This window comes from Alosa alosa, chromosome 7 (assembly GCF_017589495.1).
Source record: "Alosa alosa isolate M-15738 ecotype Scorff River chromosome 7, AALO_Geno_1.1, whole genome shotgun sequence".
NCBI lineage: Eukaryota > Metazoa > Chordata > Actinopteri > Clupeiformes > Clupeidae > Alosa > Alosa alosa.
Genome location: NC_063195.1, coordinates 20314885 through 20337223, shown reverse-complemented (window position 1 = coordinate 20337223; position 22339 = coordinate 20314885). Strand labels below are relative to the sequence as shown.

The 22339-nt window shown below is 42.8% G+C and overlaps 1 protein-coding gene across 1 annotated transcript in view; it reads left to right on the top strand.

Moving 5' to 3' along the window:
- The window catches only part of egln1b (egl-9 family hypoxia-inducible factor 1b), a 33879-nt gene that overhangs the window by 6592 nt on the left and 4948 nt on the right, over window positions 1–22339 (top strand). The window contains exon 2 of the mRNA XM_048248835.1: window positions 19887–20006. Within this exon, the coding sequence (XP_048104792.1) occupies window positions 19887–20006 (120 nt within the window). The remainder of the gene's footprint in view (window positions 1–19886; window positions 20007–22339) is intronic.

Genomic DNA, 22339 nt, shown 5'->3' with positions numbered 1-22339 from the left:
TGGCGGTGTCTTGAGTTATCTCGTGCCAGGCCTGGTCCTAATGTTACTTATACATAAACACACACACACACACACACACACACACACACACACACACACACCTACCTTGGTTGTCTGCTGTGAATTGTCATAGAGAAGGTGCCACTGTGTTCTGTTTAGACAGTGAAGCCCCATTGTTTAGCAAATAATTGACTACGCTTGCTGTTCTTGCATACACTTCTGTGCGTGCCTGTGAAGGCAGATTCGTTGGCTTTAGCTTATGTTGTTTGGCAGGCTGCATCAATTCTGTGGATGTGTGAGGGCGAGCGGGACAGAGGGTGAACAAGCGGAAAAGAAAGAAAGAAAGGGTCAGTGAACTGAAGCGGTCGAGCGTGATGCGAGTTCACGCGCTAGGAGTTGTGAGACTCGATGACCCCCTAAAGGTCAATGGCCGTCTGACCCAAACTCCGAGAGTCATGAGCTCTCTGCCTGTCTGGCTTTTCATGTCTTTACTCACGCAAGGCACACACACACACACACACACACACAAGCACACAAACACACACACACAGACACACAGACAGATGTCCCCTCAGATTCCCAGGCTCATCCTGACATGCATGCACATGTGCACAGGAGTACACATGCATCCTACGATGCCCACATATGTACACACACACACACACACACACATACATATATACGTGAGCAAGTAAATGTGCATAAAGTTTCATGTAACATCTGGACTGCAATAATTACATCAGGTCATATTAGGTCACACCTTTCTGTGGAAACAATCTCTGGATATCAAGCAGTGGGATCCTTGATAAAGCTCTTCAATCAAAACTAATATAACAATGGCTGGCTAAGATTGTCGAATTGTACTTCAAACAAAATGTATTAGACCCTATTTTTCTGGAAGCATCTTTGGAAAGTCAGGAAGGGTAGGACATCCTGCATAAATCAAATGAAAATAAAAGTTGACTCTCTTATATTTAGGCTACTTCCAAGTGGTGTGCTTCAAAACAATTTGTTACTTCTTTGGAAGCACCTTTGTATCGTTTCTCTCAAATAAAATAAATATGGGTTTTCCATATTCCATTCCATTCAAGTTTGTGCTTGCTAATAATAGAAGCTGTGTGTGAGAGAGAGAACATCGGATCCCGTCTCAACACCATTTGCAAGGAATTGGAAAAATAAAGAAAACAGCCAATGGTGGTCTTCGAATGTAAAGGAGCGTTTTACCCATAAGTAGTGAGTACGGAGAGGTCTGTTACGAAACAGCAACTTTTTTGTGCTAATAATGCTAGCACATTCAGTGCCCATCTCACCCCAGCCTTCATGTGGCCCCCAGAGTCCACTGTACAGGGTGTGTGACTCACACACTCACCATGATGCAGCTCAGCACCGTCAGTCTCTCTGCTGTACCATGAGGGTAGTGCTCGGCAACCAGCTGCCCCACAGTAACACAGCCTGAGTTAGTCAAGTCTGAGTAGTAGGGCTAGTGCTAGTCTACTCTCACCAACAAGCCTGAGTTAGCAGTTGTCAGGTTTGATTAATAGGGCTAGTGCTAGTCTACTCTCACCAGCACAGATTGAGCTGGCAGTTGTCAGGTTTGATTGATAGGGCTAGTGCTAGTCTACTCTCACCAGCACAGCCTGAGCTAGCAGTAGTCATGTTTGGATTGATAGGGCTAGATCTAGTTTCCACACAGCAACACAGACTGAGGTAGCAGTAGTTGTGTTGGGTTGATAGGGCTGCATCTAGTTTCCACACAGCAACACCGCTAGAGCTAGTAGTGGTCAGGTTAGAGTCGTAAACCTAGTTGTAGTTGCATTACACCAACACAGGTCGCCACAGCCAGGTCAGAGCGGTAGATCTAGTTGTAGCCTTGATCCAAAACAACTAGCAGCTAGTGCAGCTAGCATGTAGACCTAGTTGTAGTAGCCTCACACCAGGACAACTAGCAGCTAGTGCAATTAGCACCAGAGTAGTATATTTAGTTGTAGTAGCACTGGTAATAATGTTAGCAGTAATAGCAGCAGTGGTACTTGATGTAGAAATAGTAGCTGTAGCATAAGTAGTAGTCTAATTCTCGTAGTAGCAGCAGCAGCTGAAGCTTTTTTTTTTTTTTTTTTTTTATTTCCATTAGTTAAGCATTCATGACACTCTATCAAACAGGGCATGCCATGCCATGCCATATCATATATCAGGTGTAGTACAATTATTTATGTAACCCTGTAATAGGTATTGGGGAATCAGGGGTCGTTCCAGGAACTAGGTTTTTCAGTGCCGTTTGTAAAGATTGCCTGTAAACAGAGGGGAGGACCTTCCACCCATGTCAGCAAGGAAGCCAAGGCCTTCACCCAACACGGACCTAAATGAAAATGGCCTATCTAGAATGTAGCATTAAAAGGACAGGTGAATATCTGTCAGGATTTCCCCATGATTGATCAGGGTGTCATTAGGTCATCTACCTGCACTCCACTCTTACCCTAGCCCTTGATTTCCATTGGTTAAAAGGATTTACATATATCAGGTGTAGTACAATTATTTATGTAACCCTGTATAGGTATTGGAATCAGATCGTTCCAGCTAGGTCAGTGCCCGTTTGTAAAGAGTGTCGCTTCTGTCAGCAAGGAAGCCAAAGACGCTGAAACCTGACGGACAGGAAGTGATTGATCCATTAGGTCCTGCGAGGAGGATTTACAGCCAGAGCGGTAAAAAGGTACAATGTGTGATTTGTGCTGCTGTGACAGTTAGCAGATAGATGCATCACCAGCTGTTTGGTTATAGGTTTTATGTTTTTCCTCTCAACAAATCAACACATTTTCACAGCCATTACAAATAGCTGTCAGATAAACTTGTCTGTTTAGACTTAAAGGATATGGTAGTAAGGATGGGAAGTTGGATACTTATCGCACTGTTAAAGCAGAGATAGTTTGCAAGTTTTAGGTCCTTTCTTGTATACCATACCACATAATAGTTTTTCACTATTACTGATGTTCTTGCAATGCTATTACTTAGCAATAGAACTATTCTTGCAGTAGAATCATATTTATTGTATCTGTTTGATGAAGTTGTGTAAATTGTATTGGGTGATCTGTGAGGTATTGGGTGACTCCCCATCAAAGCTGGCTGATTGAGATATGTAAAATGTGAACAAAAGGAGCTGTTGACCACTGTAGCGGTAGTTGTACGTCACAATATCGTCCCTAACAATTGAGTGTGCTTGGGCCCAAGCGCGGGGTCCTTTTTCAGGGCCAACTGAAAAGACATGCCTCACTAGCCTTCAACTCATCACATGGTAGCGTGGCCCCTGTAGACACACACACACACACACACTATAATTTCAGGCGCTTGGCCACTCTTACGTATGCACTCACTCATACATACCTTTGGTTGTTTAGCATGATTCCGTGTACACATAGATGCTATTTAGATTAATAAAGATAATGCTCGGCAAACGATGCTTAGTTAACCCTCGGTGTGTGCGTCTGTGTCTGTATACGGTTGCTATTATCAGCCAGATTGCAGAAGGAACAGCCACTAGTGTCGTGCTTTTGTGTTTTTGTTAGTCTACGTTGGGAGATGGAGCACTGAGAATGGGGCCCGTCTCCTCACTAATGTTGATGGGGCCTAAGGAGGACATGACCTAAGCACAGCACACACCTCTCTGTCCATCTGATCTATCTGTCCATCCAGTTATCCTTTTCTTTCTCTTTTTCTTGTTCAGTTTTTTTGCACTCATCTATTCTCCTCCTATTCTTGTCACTTCTATTTATTCTATTATGTCCTTCTGCAAGAATCATGAAATCATCTCCATATATTAGCCATAATTGGATATCACAACATGGTCATTTGTCAACACAGTCCTAGATTGTTTACTTTATTTCGATGTGTCATGTTTTAGGACCACTTTTTTCACACTCTTTCTCTCGTTTGTTTACTTTATTTCGATGTGTCATGTTTTAGGACCACTCTTTTCACACTCTTTCTCGTTTGTTTTATTTCGACTTTATTTTTTCTTTCATGTTTTTTTTTACTTTATTTCGATGTGTCATGTCTTTTCACACTCTTTCTCTCGTTTGTTTACTTTATTTCGATGTGTCATGTTTTAGGACCACTCTTTTCACACTCTTTCTCTCGTTTGTTTACTTTATTTCGATGTGTCATGTTTTAGGACCACTCTTTTCACACTCTTTCTCCTCCCTCTTTATTTCTGTTTAGCTAAATGTTTTTAGTGGATTTTACATTGTAAAATGTTTTGCTTTCTCTGTTCTACTTTTCTTTCTCCGCTCTCATTATAGTCAAAGTTCTTTCTTTCTTTCTTTCTTTCTTTCTTTCTTTCTTTCTTACTTTTTCTCTCTGTCTCTCTCCTTCCCTCCCTCCCTCCCTCCCTTCTTTACATTGGCTGGCTTTGGCTGCCCGCAGGCCTCAACCTCTGCTGATGTCCATGCAGCAGGACTCCGGAACCTCAGATCTCAGTACAGTATTATGTTTACAGCAGCGCGGCCGGAGATACTTTGGCACTGCTTCACACACTCTCTCTCTCTGTGTGTGTGTGTGTTGTGGAGATAGAGACCAGGAGAGAAACAATGTCTGTTTTTCAGTTAGCGCGCATCTTTGTGTTCGTTGTGTTTACAGGGAGTGAAGGGGAAGGGGTGAATGTATGTAAGATTTGTGTTTTTTTAAAAAAAAAAAAAATGTACTGGGTGCCTGTCGGTGTGACCAAAGGGGGGTGTGTGTGTGCGCGTGTGTGTGTGATATCTGTGTTTTCTGAGAGCTAGAGAGAGCTGAGAGGTGCTTTCCTTTTGCCTTTGCACCTCCTCTTCTTTTTCCTCTTCCACCTCCCTCGCCTCCATCTATTTCTCCTCCTCCTCCTGCCTCTCATTGGTCTCCTCCTCTTCTTTCTGCTCTTCACCTCCACCTTATCTTCATCCTTTGCTTATTCTTTCCTCTTCACCTCCACCTTATCTTCCTCCCTCTCTTTCCTCTCCTCCTAATTTCCTCTCACTTCCTCTTGTTCATTTACTCTTGTCCTTTATTTCCTTCACCTGCACCTTCTCCTCCTCTCCCCCTCATCTCACCTCCTCTCCACCCTCTCCTTCCTCTCCTCCTCCTTTCACCTCCTCTCCTCCCTCTCCCCCTCTCCTCCCTCTCCTTCCTCTCCTTCCTCTCCTACTCCTCTCCTCCCTCTCCACCCTCTCATTCCTCTCTCCTCCTCTCCACCATCTCATTCCTCCACCCTCTCCTTCCTCTCCTCCTCCCTCTCCTCTCCTCCCTCTCCTCCTCTCCTCCTCTCACCTCCTCTCCTCCCTCTCACTCCTCTCCTCCCTCTCACCTCCTCTCCTCCTCCCCTCCTCCTCTCACCTCCTCTCCACCCCTCTCCTCCTCTCACCTCCTCTCCACCCTCTCCTTCCTCTCCTCCTCCTCTCACCTCCTCTCCTCCCTCTCCACCATCTCATTCCTCCACCCTCTCATTACTCTCCTCCTCCTCTCACCTCCTCTCCTCCCACTCATTCCTCTCCTTCCTCTCCTCCTCCTCTCCTCCCTCTCACTCCTCTCCTCTCATCTCCTCTCCACCCTCTCATTACTCTCCTCCTCTCACCTCCTCACCTCCCTCTCACTCCTCTCCTCCTCTCACCTCCCTCTCCTCCTCACCTCCTCTCTTCCCTCTCATTCCTCTCACCTCCTCTCCTCCCTCTCATTCCTCTCCTCCCTCCTCTGCTGCTGGCTCCAGTCCGCTGCCTCTTTAGCTCACTTCCACTGGAAAGTCCCCCGCACCAGCACCATCATCAGTTGCAGTGCCGCCTCTCAGCTGGGCCGATCTGGGACTCGGGCTGGCACACTTCACACAACGAGGGCTCCAACTGCCCGTTTGGCTGGCAACTCAATAGCCTACATTGGAACTTCAGAGGATTAGAATATATTATTGTATATCTGTATTCTATTATATCCTGGTATAAAAAGAGAGAATACTGAATTTCTGATATTTATGACGGCACACTTAATGCAGATTATAGCCTACTATTTCTATTACAACTCTACCTCTTTAATTCAGCTGTCTGGTTGAAGCCTGGGAATATTGTAAACAAAGTAGCACAGTTGGCTAGCTTATAATAGTCTACTGGTTGGACTAAGAATCAAAAAACTCCAAGGCACTCTCTGTTGAAAAAGTTAAAAAGCCTTTATTGTTATGGCTTGGTCAAGTTAACCTACTAAAAAACTCCAACGTGTTTCGGATATATGCTTTCTTCCGGGAGTTAATTAAGTTTTTTTAACTCCCGGAAGAAGGCATGTAGCCAAAACAAGTTTTTTAGAAGGGCACTTCAGCCGTGGATGTGGGCATGGGAGAGCAGTGCTCAACCACTTCCACCGCCTACATTTTTCCTACTGGGTCGGGAATCGAATCGGCATCCCTTCGGTTACAAGCTCGTACCCCTGACCAGTAGCTCGAACCCTTAACCACTTTTTGAGCTAGGTAAAACATAACCTAAAAAGAGGAGCACTTTCTGGCCCATTTTCAATATAAACTAACCTTTGTTAGTTTAGACCTTATACCTGTTTACTGTCTATATATATGTTTACACACACACACACACACACCCACCCACATGTTAGGGGTGTGAATCTCTCATGTAAAAGACGATACGATTCACATCTAGATACATGGGCATGATTCGATACAAGAAAAGATACATGTTTATAAAAAACGATTAAGTACGATTCGATGCAATGCGATTCGATGCAGTTCAAGAATGGAAAGCATTCTGAAAGATTTTTTATCATTTGCTCATGGTGCACATTAATTTTATATTATCAATTATCATGGTCATGGTTGTCAATTAGGCAAAAAAAAATGTGTGAATATGATTATCTAAACTGAGGTTTGTTTCATATACTGTATTGAAATGAAAAAATAATAGTCTGCATGTCAGTCAAACACAGCGGCCAAATACAACATAAAAATAAATTTTTATAGACTTTTTATAGACTATAGATAGAGTTATATCTGATTGTTTTCATGGAGCTGTAGCCTTGCTGAGGTAAGACAATACCGAAATAAAAGTGCTTAAGAAACTCTTGGCCTTTTCTCATATAGCCTACCCTACAAGAATAAAATAGGCCTACAAATCAATGAACTCTCTGGGCTTATTTTGTTCCAACAGTAGACCTAATGCAGAAACCTATAATGCCACAAGTCTGAGTGAATATGAACAAAATCATTGGCAAATAATTTGTGCATCGTTTTAGCAGCAAGGGCCAAATAATTATTTAACATTAAGGAAATCCCTTCATCAAAGGTAAGGCTACTCTACAGACTATCGTTGCTGTTTAGGAATGCTATAAGTGTCACCGCTCAGAAGCGATACAGCCTTCCCACGCCATAACTGTTCTACTCTAAATCCATGTCTGAGACTGAAGTGAATTCAGAGAACTTGGACATACATCAGTTTAGCTTGTTGAAATGTGCTGAAAATGCACTAGGTCATGTATGGATTGGAATGTATGGATTGACATTGGCACAGGTTGAAGGAGAGATTACATTTGATTACTTTAAGGTGCTTAAATTGGAGTCCTCTGCATGCTGCGTTTTAGTTAAGCCAAATTCTGCTGAAGACTGGTGCTGTATTGTCAATGCATATGCATGTACATGTTGCGTAACATTGACAAAACCATGTGATGGAAAATTAATCTTGCTTGTAGACATGCGGGCCTAGGCTGCATGAACATGAAAAGAAAGAAATGACACGGAAAATCCTAAATATTTTACTTTTTTAACATTTCAATTAGCCAACAGAACATATCCCAATGAGTTTGCAGAGCAGCGTTGTTAGTAATTTGTATCAATAAGGTTAGAAATGGATGGTCAGTTTTTAAGGATACGAACCAAATCTCTTTCCTCTGGTTTATAACAGTTAAGCCTTAGGGCCCGTCCCAATACCTCCCCTTCCCCTAGATTTTTGCCCTAACCCTCGTTTTTGCGCGTGCACGTGTAGGGGTAGGGTGTCCCATTACTTTAGGGAGCAAAGGGGAGTGCTATTTTCTCCTTAAAATCAACCCTCAAAATATAGCCAGGACCGATGCAGGCTTAAAACAAAGTGGGAGATGAAATTACCCAGGATACCGTGCAAGCTCAGCGAGCCGGCCACATTTTTCAACCAAGATGGCTGACACCGCTGGAAAGGAACAATTGCATTGCTCATATATTTTTGCAAATAAGCATATTAAAATGTTGAAATATGTTAGTTTGATGCACATCCAAAGGACTTTCGAGTTTTGAACACTAATGTTAGAAAATATCTCACGAAGCTATCTGATGTTCATGATATCTGCCGAATGGTTTGAGAGAGTCTGCCCATCAAATAACGTTATATATCTGATCTGGTTAGTTTCATCAATATTTAGGATGTCTGTTCCGGCGTTCTCATGAACACGAATATCTCTGTTGATTAACCAGACACAGATAAACCAACACAGCCCACACAACAGTCAACATAACCGCTGGAACCGGCATGTTCCTGAATGAAAAAAGTAGAAGGCTACTACCGCTAGACACGTCGACGCTGCGCGTGACTTAGATGAGCATGTTCGCTACGCTAATTTGCATATAGTGGTGTCCCAATTCATAGGGAAAGATCTTCACCCCCACTTCCCTCGTCAAGGGGACTTTACTGTCAAGGGCAATCAAAACCAAGTGGAAGTTTTAAGGGGGGAGGAATGGGACGGGCCCTTAGTTTATTTAGTGAGCGATTGAACGAATGAGTACATGAGGGAGGGAGTGAGTATGAGGTGAGTGAGTGAGTGAGTGAGTATGAATGAATACATGAGGGAGGGAGAGAGAGTAAATGTGAATGAATGAATCATGTAAGCTCTGCATTATATCTTTGTTGGCGTGATTGTTGTTTGTATGTTTTTATGTTTATGAAAAGGGCCAGATGGCGACAACATTGTGCTCCGTCTGCTCTGCAACTGGTAGCACCAGTTAGGGCACAGTGTTAGGGCACAGTGTTAGGGCACAGTGTTTGGGCACAGTGTTTGTACCCTTAATAGTGTGCAAGGCTATCTCTGGAAATGTATTTGGTGGATTTAACCAATGTATGAGAGGTGTGTGTGTGTGTGTGTGTGTGTGTGTGTGTGTGTGTGGGGGGGGGGGGTTAGATACTCAGCAGTCTATTTTCCCTTCCTCTCTCACCCACTCTATCCCTCTTTCCCTCCACCAAGTGATAAATGTGTTTACTGCTGTTAATAGTAGCAATGAGTAGGGCCAGAGGCTGGTGTGTGTGGGGGTGCTGAGTGGGGTGTGTGTACTGCAGTGCTGGCGAGGCCGCACGCTCCGCACGTAGCCCCATCATTAACACACAGCCTGTCTGGCCAAAGTCCAACCACACACACACACACACACACACACACACACACACAAACAGCATAGTACAAGCCAGGGGTGTGTTATGGAGAGGAGTAGGGTGTTGGGGCAAATGTGCAACCTCTGAGACACACAGTGAAGTCTACACACATGCACACACAAGACAAGCAAACACACACACACACACACACACACTCCACAAAGAAAATATATATACAGTGTATATTAAGGATATATACTTTTTTGATCCTGTGAGGGAAACTTTGGTCTCTGCATTTAACCCAATCGGTGAATTAGTGAAACACAAACAGCACACATTGAACACACAGTGAGGTGAAGCCCACACTAATCCCGGCACAGTGAGCTGCCTGCTACAATTTTCACATCTCACATTGACTAGCACAAATTCACTGACATTCACATTCATATTTTCTTCAAATGGCTGAAACACACACATACGCACACACACACACACGAGAGTACATTGCACATGCAGTAGGATGTAATGTAATGTACACCATGCATGCTTAATGGAAACCCACAGCTCTGTGTCTGCCTGCCTGCAGGCATATGTATAGAAGCACATACCTGCACAGGAACATGCACACCCTCACGTACTGCACGTACGACTCTCTGACCCGGTAATGAATCACAGGCTTAGCCTAGTGCTCATGGTCATCACGGCCTTGTTGGTCGCCAACATGGTTCAGGTATTAAGCACATATTATAAGGCCTTTTCACACAGAGATCCCGCTAAATCGAAAAAGAGGAGTCTTTTTGCCGTCTTTTTGTGTCTGAAAGCGAGGTGAAAATTTGCTGGCCTGCTGATCTGTTCACATGAGGCGGCATTTTGGGGAGCCAGAAGGCAGGATCAGCTATAGTAAATTAAATTGTGACGTGCAACAGGGGGTGTGTAGAGTGATAGTTGTAGGCCTTATTATGCGTGCGTGGGGCTTCAGATACAGCAGGTGTGTGATTTCAAAAACCATAACGGGAGAACCGACTGCACTTTGGTTAGCTTGCATTTGCTTTGCTGTTGCTGTTAGAATGTTAGATTCTTGCGATAGATGTCTTTAGACAATAAAAAGTCATTTGGAAGGGAAATTGAAGAGAAGAGTTGCCCTTGCGTTCGCCGTGATTTCCTTTTGAAAATTAGAGGTTCACAGGCTACTGTGGCCTTGGTCAGTGGCGCCGCCAGCTGTAATCCTGTACGCACTGTGCGTACAATTTATTCATGAAATCATTCAATATTACAACAATAAAAAATAGCTTGTGTATTGTCTTAATTGAAACATGCTTCGCACACTAATGATAGCCTAGGGCAAATAGAATGGACATCTCAACATAAGGATACATTAGAAGATGATGATTGGTGTAAACTTTGTCACACAACGTGATGAGCAGTTCTGGCGCTTAAAATCGCAACGTTCCATTCAGTCATAAATCATTTAAGCGTAGGCCTAGGGCTCGTCATGAAAAGAAAACAGCAGCTTAATATTTTTCAGGTGTTTAACAGTAGGCCTGGAGTCTTTGTGAATTTATAGATTGACATAATGTGCTGTCTCTGCTATTGCTGCTTTTGATCAGTTAGATTTTTTTGCAATCTCCTGTGGTGGGCTGGACATAGCATCGAAATGCCCGCCCAGATTCCCCTTTCCGCCTTGACCCATTCACACGGTGCGGGCGAAAAACTTCAAAAATGTCTAGGGGGGCTTGGTAGTAAATTTGGCGAGACACTTTGTCCCGTTGTTCCGCCTCGGTCTATGTGAACGGGACAGTCGTTCCGCGATTCTGGTACATAAAATTGCGCCGATTTCACCAGTGTGAAAGGGCCTACAGTCTTAAGCAGCGTCGGCATGCTTCAGATATTCCTTTGGATCCAACGTTCTTGTTCAACTGCCCCGTCAGAAAAAGGCCCAAAACATCTTTAAATGATAAAAACAGCTAAATTATAACAGAATGTATAACTACTTATAACTAAATTATAACTTTTAATAAAATAACTTTAGGAAAAAGACAATGTAAAGCCTGAGGGGGGGATGTATTTGGAAATGCTCTCTTAGGTGTGAGGATACACAGGGACACCTATGGATGGAAATGTTATCGCCACATTTTCAGTATTTCTTGTTTTTTAACAGTTACACACACACACAATCATATTATCAATCACAAACAGGCGTCATTCAGGACCATTTATCAAAGGCTTTTCTCAACTTACACGCGCACACACAAACGCACACACTCATGCAGACACACGCACACACGCAATCATATCAGTGCTTTCATACACCTGCCATTCATGCCCACTTGTGAAAGGTCGGCCACGGCCTGCTGGGTGGCAGGAGAAAGTGACTATATTGTTGACTTGCGCTTGGCACGGCTGCTGCCCGCCACCTCTGACACCGCCAGCACCAGGGCTGCCCGCCTCACTGCCCGTTTGTTTTGGCAGCGGCCGAGGCCCCCATGCACGCTAGTGGCTCGCTATGACGCAGATTTTACACACACAAAGCACGCATACCATGCGGCCTCACCAATTCCCATGAGCTCACATGCAATGATCTCACACACACACCACAATGGTTTCTCTCAAAATACACGCTAACTCTCATAAGTCACAATAAGGTTCTAGTGCTACACTTTATACTACATTTTCACACACAGACACACACTTTTATGGCCACATACATTTGTGAGTGTGCTGAGTATGCATCTTCTACAGACTATGTCACAGGTACACCTTTGTGTGTTAAACACCTCACTACAAAAGAGGGAGAGGCCCCTGCGTGCGTATTCATACTGTAACTGTAAACGTGTGCGTGCGTGTGTGTGTGCGTGCGTGTGTGCGCTCTGTTATCTCCTCTTCTCTATTCATGGGCTGTTTTCAGACGTGTCTGACAGAAGAGCACTTGCGTCACAGTCTGCTCTGACTATGACGTTGCTCTGTTGTTCTGACCTGTCTTCTCTTCTCTTCTCTTCTCCTCCACACCACTTTCTCTTCATTCTTTCACTTCATTTTTTCCTTTATCTTTTTCAATCTCAGTTACTTTACTTCTCTCTTTTTTTACCCTTTTTCATTCTTGCTTGATTTCATGCTTTTCCCCTCTCCCTCTCTCTCTTTCTCTTTCTCTCTCTCCCTCCCTCCCCTCTTTCATGTTTGTGTTATGGCCTCACCACCTTACACCTGTGAACAAGAAAGCGTTGCTGACAGGACGTAGTGTTGATTAGGGTGAGTGCATTGTATAGCGTGCCAATGCAGCCCACCAACAAACACAACTCGGACGTCACCTAAACGTCTGTGCCAAGAAAATGTACACACACACACACACACACACACACACACACACACACACACACACACCTCGACTTCTACCCGTATTTGCTTGTTTGCTGCTCCCCAGGATTTTTCTTCGTCTCGCGTATTGTATTGCTTGGTTTGTCCAAGTAATAATAAATAATAATGCATTTTATTTATGGCCGCCTTTCTCAACACTCAAGGTCACTTAACAAAATCAACAATAAAACACTCAATCCAAGTGTTCTATAGAAAAGGGTAAATGAGGTCCCGAAAGGCAGATTTGCTGGGGGGGTGTGGGAGGATTGGGCATGGGCTAGGGGTGTGCGATATTAAATTACCAGGTGTACATATGTTATCCAGGAGACACACTGTAAAATTACTTTTATGTAAGATCAATACTTTCTAAGATACAGCCAGTGTAGAGTTACCACAGTGCCACCTGTGGTTGTATAGAGTAACCTGTAACTCTATACAAAACATATTAATCTCAATGGTGCATTTTGCCCATGTTCAGGGTGGAAAATAGAAAAAAGAAGGGATCATGGAGAATAAAGAAAAAATATATAAAAAAAACTTTGTATATTCCCACAAGGTGTTTGGGTGCTCTGAAAATGAGAACCAAAATGATTTTTCAGACTTGTGAGGTCTGCTGTTCATACCCTGAATGAATTTATGTTCTGTTCATTGCTTTTTGTGAGAGTGTTTCTACTTATCCCAATAACGGAAATAAATCAAGAGCCTATGTTGAGTACAAATATGTCTTCTGAAGGCCTAAACAGAGCCCAGCCAAAAACTCCAATGCAATTTTGATCAACTTTGAGGGACAGCTATGACCATGCAGGATCATCCAGACCAAATGTGACTATTTTGTTACATACTATTCCTATTGATGTACCAGTATGCAAAATTTGAGCCTCCTTCATGGTTTAGTTCTTATGCTTTGGGCTTGTGAACTTTGACAAAAAAAAGAGGCCGAACAAAATCGACACCCCCCTCCCCCTGTGAAACTGGCTGTATCTTGGAAAGTATTGATCTTACATAAAAGTAATTTTACAGTGTGTCTCCTGGGTAACTATCTATCTATCTACACCTGGTCATTTTTTCAGAATTTTTTGAGACCTAAGTGTGTGGAGCCCTGGTTGAATTGACGTGGAATGACCCCCATACATTCACTAAATCAGGAGGTGTAAGCAGCAGAAGCGAGAGAAGCAGGTCACATGATCGGACACACTTTTGCCTTTCAGTATTTTAATAGTTGTAAACAAAGAGCTCTTCTTATGTAAACATTTGTTAATGGACTGAAGTTCACTCTAATCTCTGCTTTCAACAAAAATGCTAAATCTCCATGGGATTTCTCGTATACATTAGCCTTAAGCCAACACATTCATTTCTATTCTGTAACTTGTAATGCTAGCCTACATGATTGCTCTTAAACATCAAAGGAAATAACTGAGATGTACTCTGTTGGTCTGCTTAGTTTAGTTTTACAGTATGTTTGAAAGGAACTTCAGCTTCAGACTTTCTCCTGGGAAACTCAACTAATGTAGCTGGCTGGACCACGCTATTGTCACACACACAATAGGGGCAGAATGGGAAATATGTCGGTGTCATAGAATGACCACGATTATTTGTAGCTTTTGCGATTAGGTAATTGCGCTGGTTCATATTGAGATTGCGATAATTGTGCAGCCCTATGCAGGGAACCAGGGTCCGACCAAAAATGTGCCCAATGTGTAGCTCCTATGTTTAAGGACTCATAGGTTTTTGTTGATATGGGGTTCAACCGCCAATGAAATGACACCCCTCCCTTCTATGGTCCTTGAAGCAGCATGCTCATTGGCTGGAATAGTGTTTTGGTCCCGAGCCACTGGTTCGTTTCTCCAAACTACAGACTACAGACCGGAGTATTTAAAAAGAGAATTAAAAAAAATCCAGCACTGCACCTTTCAAATGAAGACACATATCACCCTCACCTGAGGAAATGGCTGCTCTGGTGAAGGAGAGTAGAGGGAAGCAAATGGCATAGGGAGCTCATATAGCATAAAAATAGCTCTCGGTGGCTAATTTGTTTTCGTCCTGTGTCTCTGTGTAGCGTTGGTATTATTTTTGTAGGTGGCTTGAAAAGCCGCTGCTGCCGCCGGCCGTCCATCTTGATGACCTTAGCAGCAAAGAGAGGTTGGGGAACAATAATAGCGTGCGGCCGAGAGGATGGAGACTCCCCGCTCTCTTCTTGTCTTTTTTTTTTTTGAGAATTCCGACCCGCCAGCATTCCATAGGCCTCCAGAACCTTCCGCACCTTTTCCCAGTCCAAGATTCTGTCATTTTTTTTCTTTGTTTTCCTTCTGTTTTCTTTTTTTTTGTGTTGCGGTTTTAAAGCTTGTCTTTCTTAACTTTTGGCTCAGGTTAAGCCAGTTAGTTAAAGTGTGTGTACGTGTGTGTGTGTGTGTGTGTGTGAGCATGCGTGCGTGCTTGGTGTGTGTTAATGGCTGCTGAGCCGTTAATAACAGTATCTGTGTTTGTTTGTAAGAGTGAGTGAGTGAGTGAGTGGCAGGGTGCATTAGAAGTGTTAAATAGCAGCACACAGACGCCCAGAGCCATTTGTCACCTCTTTAGGACGAGTGCTGTGTGTGTGTGTGTGTGTGTGTGTGTGAGCTGTGTGTGGGGACGTGCTGTGTGTAGTGTGTGCAAAGCTAAAAGCCTAAGTGCTGCGGACTCAAGTCTCAGTTTGCTGAGTGAGCAAGGGTGCTGCTGTTTCCCCCTCATAAGTGTGTGTGTGTGTGGGTTTGTGTGAAGGAGATTGGAACTGTGTGTGTGTGTGTGTGTGTGTGTGTGTGTGTGTGTGTGTGAAAAAACCGTGGAACTGCGGCATTGCGTGTCTCTCTGTCATTAAAGCCATGAGGGTCACAGACTGCTGTGCTTTTTCTCAGGAAATGACCTGCAGCACAAGCGTACATAAGGGACATGCAGAATATCCTGGTGCTACCCCTCAAGATGGAAAAATGTTCAATGCAATTCTCCCTACTCTCTCACACATCTACCAAACAAAAACACACACACACACACACACACACACACACACACACTTATGCACACACATACACACAACCTAGCACCTATGCAAGTGTGCACGCCCTCACACACCCTGTCTCTCTCACACATGCACACACGCACACACACACACACACACACACACACACTTATGCACACACATACACACAACCTAGCACCTATGCAAGTGTGCACGCCCTCACACACCCTGTCTCTCTCACGCATGCACACACGCACACACACACTAAAAATCTCGTATCATTCTCTAGCCTAAACCCCTATGGGAGTTTTGAAAACCTCACCCAAAAAAATCCCCTTCCCTTATAAATAGCCCCTCCTAGATAAAAATAGCCTCACACTTAAACACAACAGATACTTAATAGCTGAACTGCCCTGTTAAAAATAGACCACCAGCCCATCGCAATTCAGACACACACACACACACACACACACACACACACAAACACACACACAAACACACACACACACACTCATATGTATGTGTACATGCTGTCATCTCAGGATGGGTTTTTGCTGGTGTAGGAGTTCACATGTCCTGTAAACACAGTGCATGATGGGAAACATTGCTGTTGTTTTTAATGGCACAGCGAGGTCAGACTCCCCTGAACGCCTGTAAGAGGATGTTCGCTTGCCATAATGCCAAGAAATAAAATGGCTACTACTGTAAAATAACTTTCTATTTGTTCCTCGTAGTTTCCCCACTGAGAGTTGTTGAGTAACAGTATTGTTGAATCTCGGATGTCAAAAATAATATGAAAAGGAAGAAGTGTGTTTGTGTGTGTGTGTGTCTGTGTAAGTGTGTGTCTTGAGAAAAAGAGAGAAGGAGTATGTATGTTTGTTTGTTTGTTTGTATGTGAGTGGGTGTTTGTGTGTGAGTGGGTGTTTGTGTGTGTGTCTGGAGAGAAAGAGAGGAGTATGTTTGTGTGTATTTGAATGTTTCTTTTTGTTTGAGGGGTTGTTTGTGTGGGTGTTTGTGTGTGTTTGGTTTGTGTGTATGTCTGTTTGTGTGTGTTTGTATGTTTGTGTGAGTGAGTGTTTGTGTGTGTGTGTGGGTGTGTCTGGAGAAAAGGGAGGTGTGTGTGTGAGGCTGGAAGATGCTAGCTTGTGACACCCTTACACACTAGCCTGGAGCTAATGTGTCAGAGTGACGGTGTCATTCAGATGATTCAGTCTAAACAGCTTGACTTTTGCTGGTGCACTTCTCGTCAGCACTGTTCGGTTATGTACTTCAGAGGGTGAGAGGGTGTGTTTTGTTATTGTCAGCGAGTGTGTTTGCGTGTGTGCTTTTGTTAGTGACACTGTGTGTGTGTGTTTGTGTTTGTGTGTGTGTGTGTGTGTAAGAGGAAGAGTACTGTGTAAACTAGCAGCACAGGCCTATTGTTTCCTAACACTCGCTACCCGGACACATTACAAAGCAAAAACAACACAGTCGCCCCAATTAGGCCGGCACTCTGCACACACAGATCTGTCCAGTTCCTGTAGCCCTGGAGTCATGTGGACCTTCCGACACACATACTCTCTCTCTCTCTCTCACACACACACACACACACTCACACTCACCAGTGTTGTGCGGTTCGCCCACGGACGACCGTGGTCACCTGTGAACGACCGTGGTCACCCGCGGTTACAAGTCATAAAAAATACTTCAATGATATTCGGGTCATATATATATATATATATATTAGGGCTATCAAAATAACTGATTAATTTCAATTAATTAATTTGAGAAAAAAATAACTGATTAAAACAATTTGTGCAGATTAATTGATTCTGTATGACCTTTGACCCCGAGTTCTAGTCAGTAAAAATTAGACTGTAAAATGGAGAGAGAAGAAAACGTGCTGGATCATTGATTAGAACATTTACTTTTAAAAAACGACCTGATGGTGTTGATAAAAATAAAGTGTTGAAAATAAAGTCCTCTGTAATGTCTGCAGCAAGGAATGTGCTCTATATACATCAATGCAAAGAAATAAGTGTTGACATTGAGGGGAGTGTTTGTGTGTGTGAAAAAAAAAAACTTCTTCCCGAAGCACTTTTGAATTTATTTCCTCAGCATATTAGGTCATATCATAGATTATTATGGCAATTATTTGAAGAGTGAAAATAATAATAAAAGAGCTTTTGAAGTTAATATCACAAATGCTGATTTATTTGAATTTAAATATTTAAAATACTTTCACAGCAAAAATTATATATGCGATTAATATAGATTAATTAATCCCAGAGTATATATATATATATATATATATATATATATATATATATATATATATATATTTATATATATATATGTAACGTTCATGTATTATATATATTGAACCATGTAAACGGTAGAACGGCGGTAGAGAACCTCCGTTGGTTGCATGAATTTACACGGAGAATACGGTATAAAAAAACATTAAACTTCGAGTGCGTATTAATTAATGTCATGCGCAATTACTGTTAAGTAGCGAGAGTTACTGGAGTTCTTTAGCGACACCTAACGCTAATCTGTAGCCTCGCCTTAGCTCTGAAGCTCTGATTGGCGCCTATGTTTTTTTTGTCAGGTCGTTGGTCGAGTCAGTCAGTCAGAGATAGTAGCACTAAGGTGGTGACACACATTAGGATCCGCTGGTCTCGCAAGTTTGAGAACTTCAGTTACAGTAGTACAGGCGAGAGAGTGGTGGATAAGAAACTGTGTGTCGGCGTTGTTCAGCAGTTGTTGGGTATGTGAGTGGAAATATATGCTACACATGTTCGAAGCAATCACCCAGATGATGTAGGCTACCAATCACCGAAATGAGAAAGAAAAAAAAAACTTCCCCTGCGCTTCACCAGCCTTTGGATACACATACAAATAGAGCCAAAACCTATGGCTTAAATTAAATGATTTCGTAATGACAGAAAGCCATGTAAATCCTTAACCTTTATGTTGGGGTAACTTGTAACTTCTCACATGAGGAGCTGGTAGTGTTAAGTGCATAGACAGTAAGTGTCAACGCTAACCAGGCTAATAAACAAACCATGCTACGGTGAGTTAACGTCGAAGGGCAAAGTAATGTGACTTCTAGTTGTAGTCTGTTTATGAAATGAAAGGAGCAATTTTGTTTTTTAAAAGAAGGCAAAATAGTGTGATATTTTCACAGTTAGTAGGCTAGATTATTACTGTACACACACTGAAAAATATTGAGGCAAATTGTAGACCCTTCCATATACAACTAAACACAGATGTTGAAGGTCTTGCTTAAGTGGATTTTTAAAAATCATTATTCTATGTAATTTGCACTTTCAGAAATAAGAGATGCTGTAGGCCTATTTTAAGTTTTATAGCTGATTGTCTTATTTTGTTTACAACTTACAGATGGAGTCTGGGTACTTATTGTACTGTTTAGCCTACATCTTACACACTTCAGGCTGTTGCAGATAACTCAGGGAAGAGACTGTATGACACTAGGTGGTACAGCCTGATACATGCACAATAAAAAAAAATTGCTTTCTGCATTTTTGGTTTTGCTTTTCCCTCCATTGTACCCGAACTTATGCGGAACCGTGATGTCGAACCGAGGTATGAACCGAACCGTGACTTCTGTGTACCGTTACACCCCTAATATATATATATATATATATATATATATATATATATATATATATATATATATATATATATATATATATATATATATATACTTCCTTTCTTCTTGTCGTCGGTCCGGTTAAGCCCTGTCGGGACTTATTTTCCCAGTAATGACCGGCGTTCTATACATTATCCCTTACATATTATGGATTATTACCTTTTATTTTACATTGTGTGGGGTAGGTCACCAATGACTGGGCCTTTTATTTTGAAACCGCTTTTTATTTTGAAACTATTCCTACCGCACCGTTTTCAAACAGAACAGACATTAACATGAACATAGTGAAATGAAACAACACAGAATGATAATTTGAAATAATACAAGAACAACAAATTGGAGGGCTAAACATTTATATTAATACACGGTGCATCCACACATGTCCATGTTAATGCACGGTGCCTCCAGTAGTACACAGCAGAAGCTGTGTGGTTGTGCTCTGGCTGTGTTGTCTGAAGCTCTAAAATGTGCTGACTCATTCTGAGTTTGTCAGCAACGGTCTCCTCGTTGGATTTGTTTCTAAACCCCCTTTTTTCTTTCTCCTCTTTCCTCATTTCAGGCAATGGTGGCCTGTTACCCAGGCAACGGGACTGGTTACGTGCGGCACGTGGACAACCCGAATGGCGACGGTCGCTGCGTCACCTGTATTTATTACCTGAACAAGGACTGGGACGCTAAGGTGAGCGAGGGCTAACGAGGTTTCGGTAGTCTTGCATTTCCCCTTTGGCTGTGTGTCGCAACATGGAACCACTTGAGGTCATAATGGGTTCAGTTTCCTTGGAGACTGTGCTTAAAAATACATGCCCTCCCTGTAATGTTTTTTTAGGAAAGGCTCTCTATGTAGACTCCCTATCATCAGTGTATAGTCAAGCTGCTTCTTTTTATTTGAACTGTTAACAGAAAAAGGCTTGTTGACATGTGTAATATGCATGACGAAAAGCATTTGTCACAGTCACTCTCTTTGTTTCTCTATTTTTGTCAAAAGGAAAAGGCAAACAATTTTTAATATATTGACATTAAAAGCAGATCTGGCCTCATACAAACTTTCTGCACCTGTTGAACGTGCATGATTTTCATAAAAAACATATTTTCCCGCCGACAGACATGGAAGGTGAGCTACCAGTATAGTTCCAGGTCAAGGCTATACATTTCATTAGCGTTAATCAAACCGTGAACTACACTCATATCCATTTTCTAAATAAAACCTTTGTGAGACGTTCTTTTAGCTTAACGTGTTGGCTACCCTCTCCCACACCCACACACACACACACACACACACACACACACACACACACACACACACACACACACACACACACACACACACACAGCCACATGCCGTAAACCCCTTCATCTCAATGCCTCACTGCACTTCAAGCCCCCTTCCTCGCAAGCTGATTAGACCTACAATGGATTGGTGTGGTCGGTGGGGGCGAAACATATCCCTCTGTAAACAACCAGTGTTCTAATCCCCTTACCTCCCCTAACACTAACCATGTATGCCCCCTCCCTCCTACACACACACACACACACACACAAAACCACCCCTTCTCCACCGTCCCTGTCCTGAGCACATACCACCCCACTGCAGAATTAGAAACAGGAACATGGACAGTAATCATCTCTACTGACCTCTCACACCTGGCAGTCTGTGCCCTCTGCTCGGTGTTTTCATCGTGCGCTTTAGCTCCTTTGCACTGACTACATGTCAAAAGGTGCGTTTGTTCTTTGGACTCGGAGCTATGCTTACTGTCTACTCCCCAACCACACTGTGCGTCGTGGGACATTGTTTACCACAGTCACATACATCTAGTGCTTATAAAACAGAGAAACTGAAAATAACCTATGGGATGCATTTTTGATCATATATCGCTCCATAGCCATTGAGATAATTAAGGTCTTTAAGATGCGTTTTGGGGCATAAAGGACTGGACTGTGAGATTGGACTGCTTCTCTAAGCAGGCTTTATTTTCCCCGTGGGCCTACTCTGACATCCTGTGTAGCCTTGTTGTGCGCTCGCTCTCAGAAGATGTTTATGGTTGCACGTTCAGACAGATTAGCCATCTAAACTTGGTGCCATTTGACAAGTGTTGATTAGCGTATTAGCTTGTCTGTTAGCTGCTAACTGGTGGGCTATTTTGGGCTGTGTTGTCATCTTCAATATCCAGCCTAAGAGGACAGTGTCAATGTCTAGGTCTTGTTCATTGTCACCTGGTTAGCACATAAGACACACAGTCCACACAGGCTCAATCCCAAAGTCTGAACTCACAGACTCACAGACTTTGCTGCGCATTCTCGCAAAATTCATAAGTGTTTAGGGCTGTCCCAATGTCGCATTTCAGAGGGAGTAAGGGTTTGAGTACACACTTACCGAGCCCTTTCCATGAGTCTGCATCGGTGCAAACTTCACTTAAGGGAATTAAGTATAGTATATATTAGGGCTGGGCGATAAAACGATAGCGATATGTATCGCAATAGACATGTACTCGATATCAATAAAAATGGGTTCAATAGAACATTCAATAATTAAAAGCAACACACACCTCCCGCCTTACGTTGTCCATAAATAAATAGGCTAAATATATCTTGCATTGTAGCTAGTATGTGCAACTCTACCAGAGTACACAATAGAAGTAGGCCTACCTCAACACAGACTCTCAATGAGTCCTTGCCCCGTGCACTCTCTCTCTCTCTCTCTCTCTCTCTCTCTCTCTCTCTCTCTCTCCCTCTCAAACTCAACAGGCGCATCCCTCCTCAGCATGCACATGTAATCCAAACATTCACAATCGTGCAAGACGACTGGCTAAATTGCTATTAAATCCGGTTAGCATCATTAGCATGCTGCACGAATTTGTTCAAAACTGCTGCATTCAAATTGACTGCTAAATTCTAATCATCTCAATCCCGATGCAAATGGAAAAGTATTTTCCAAGACTCAAACGGGCCTGTCCCAAGGAGAAAAAGTATTCATTTGAAACTTAAACACACGTGGGGAAACTGAAGTCTAACCAG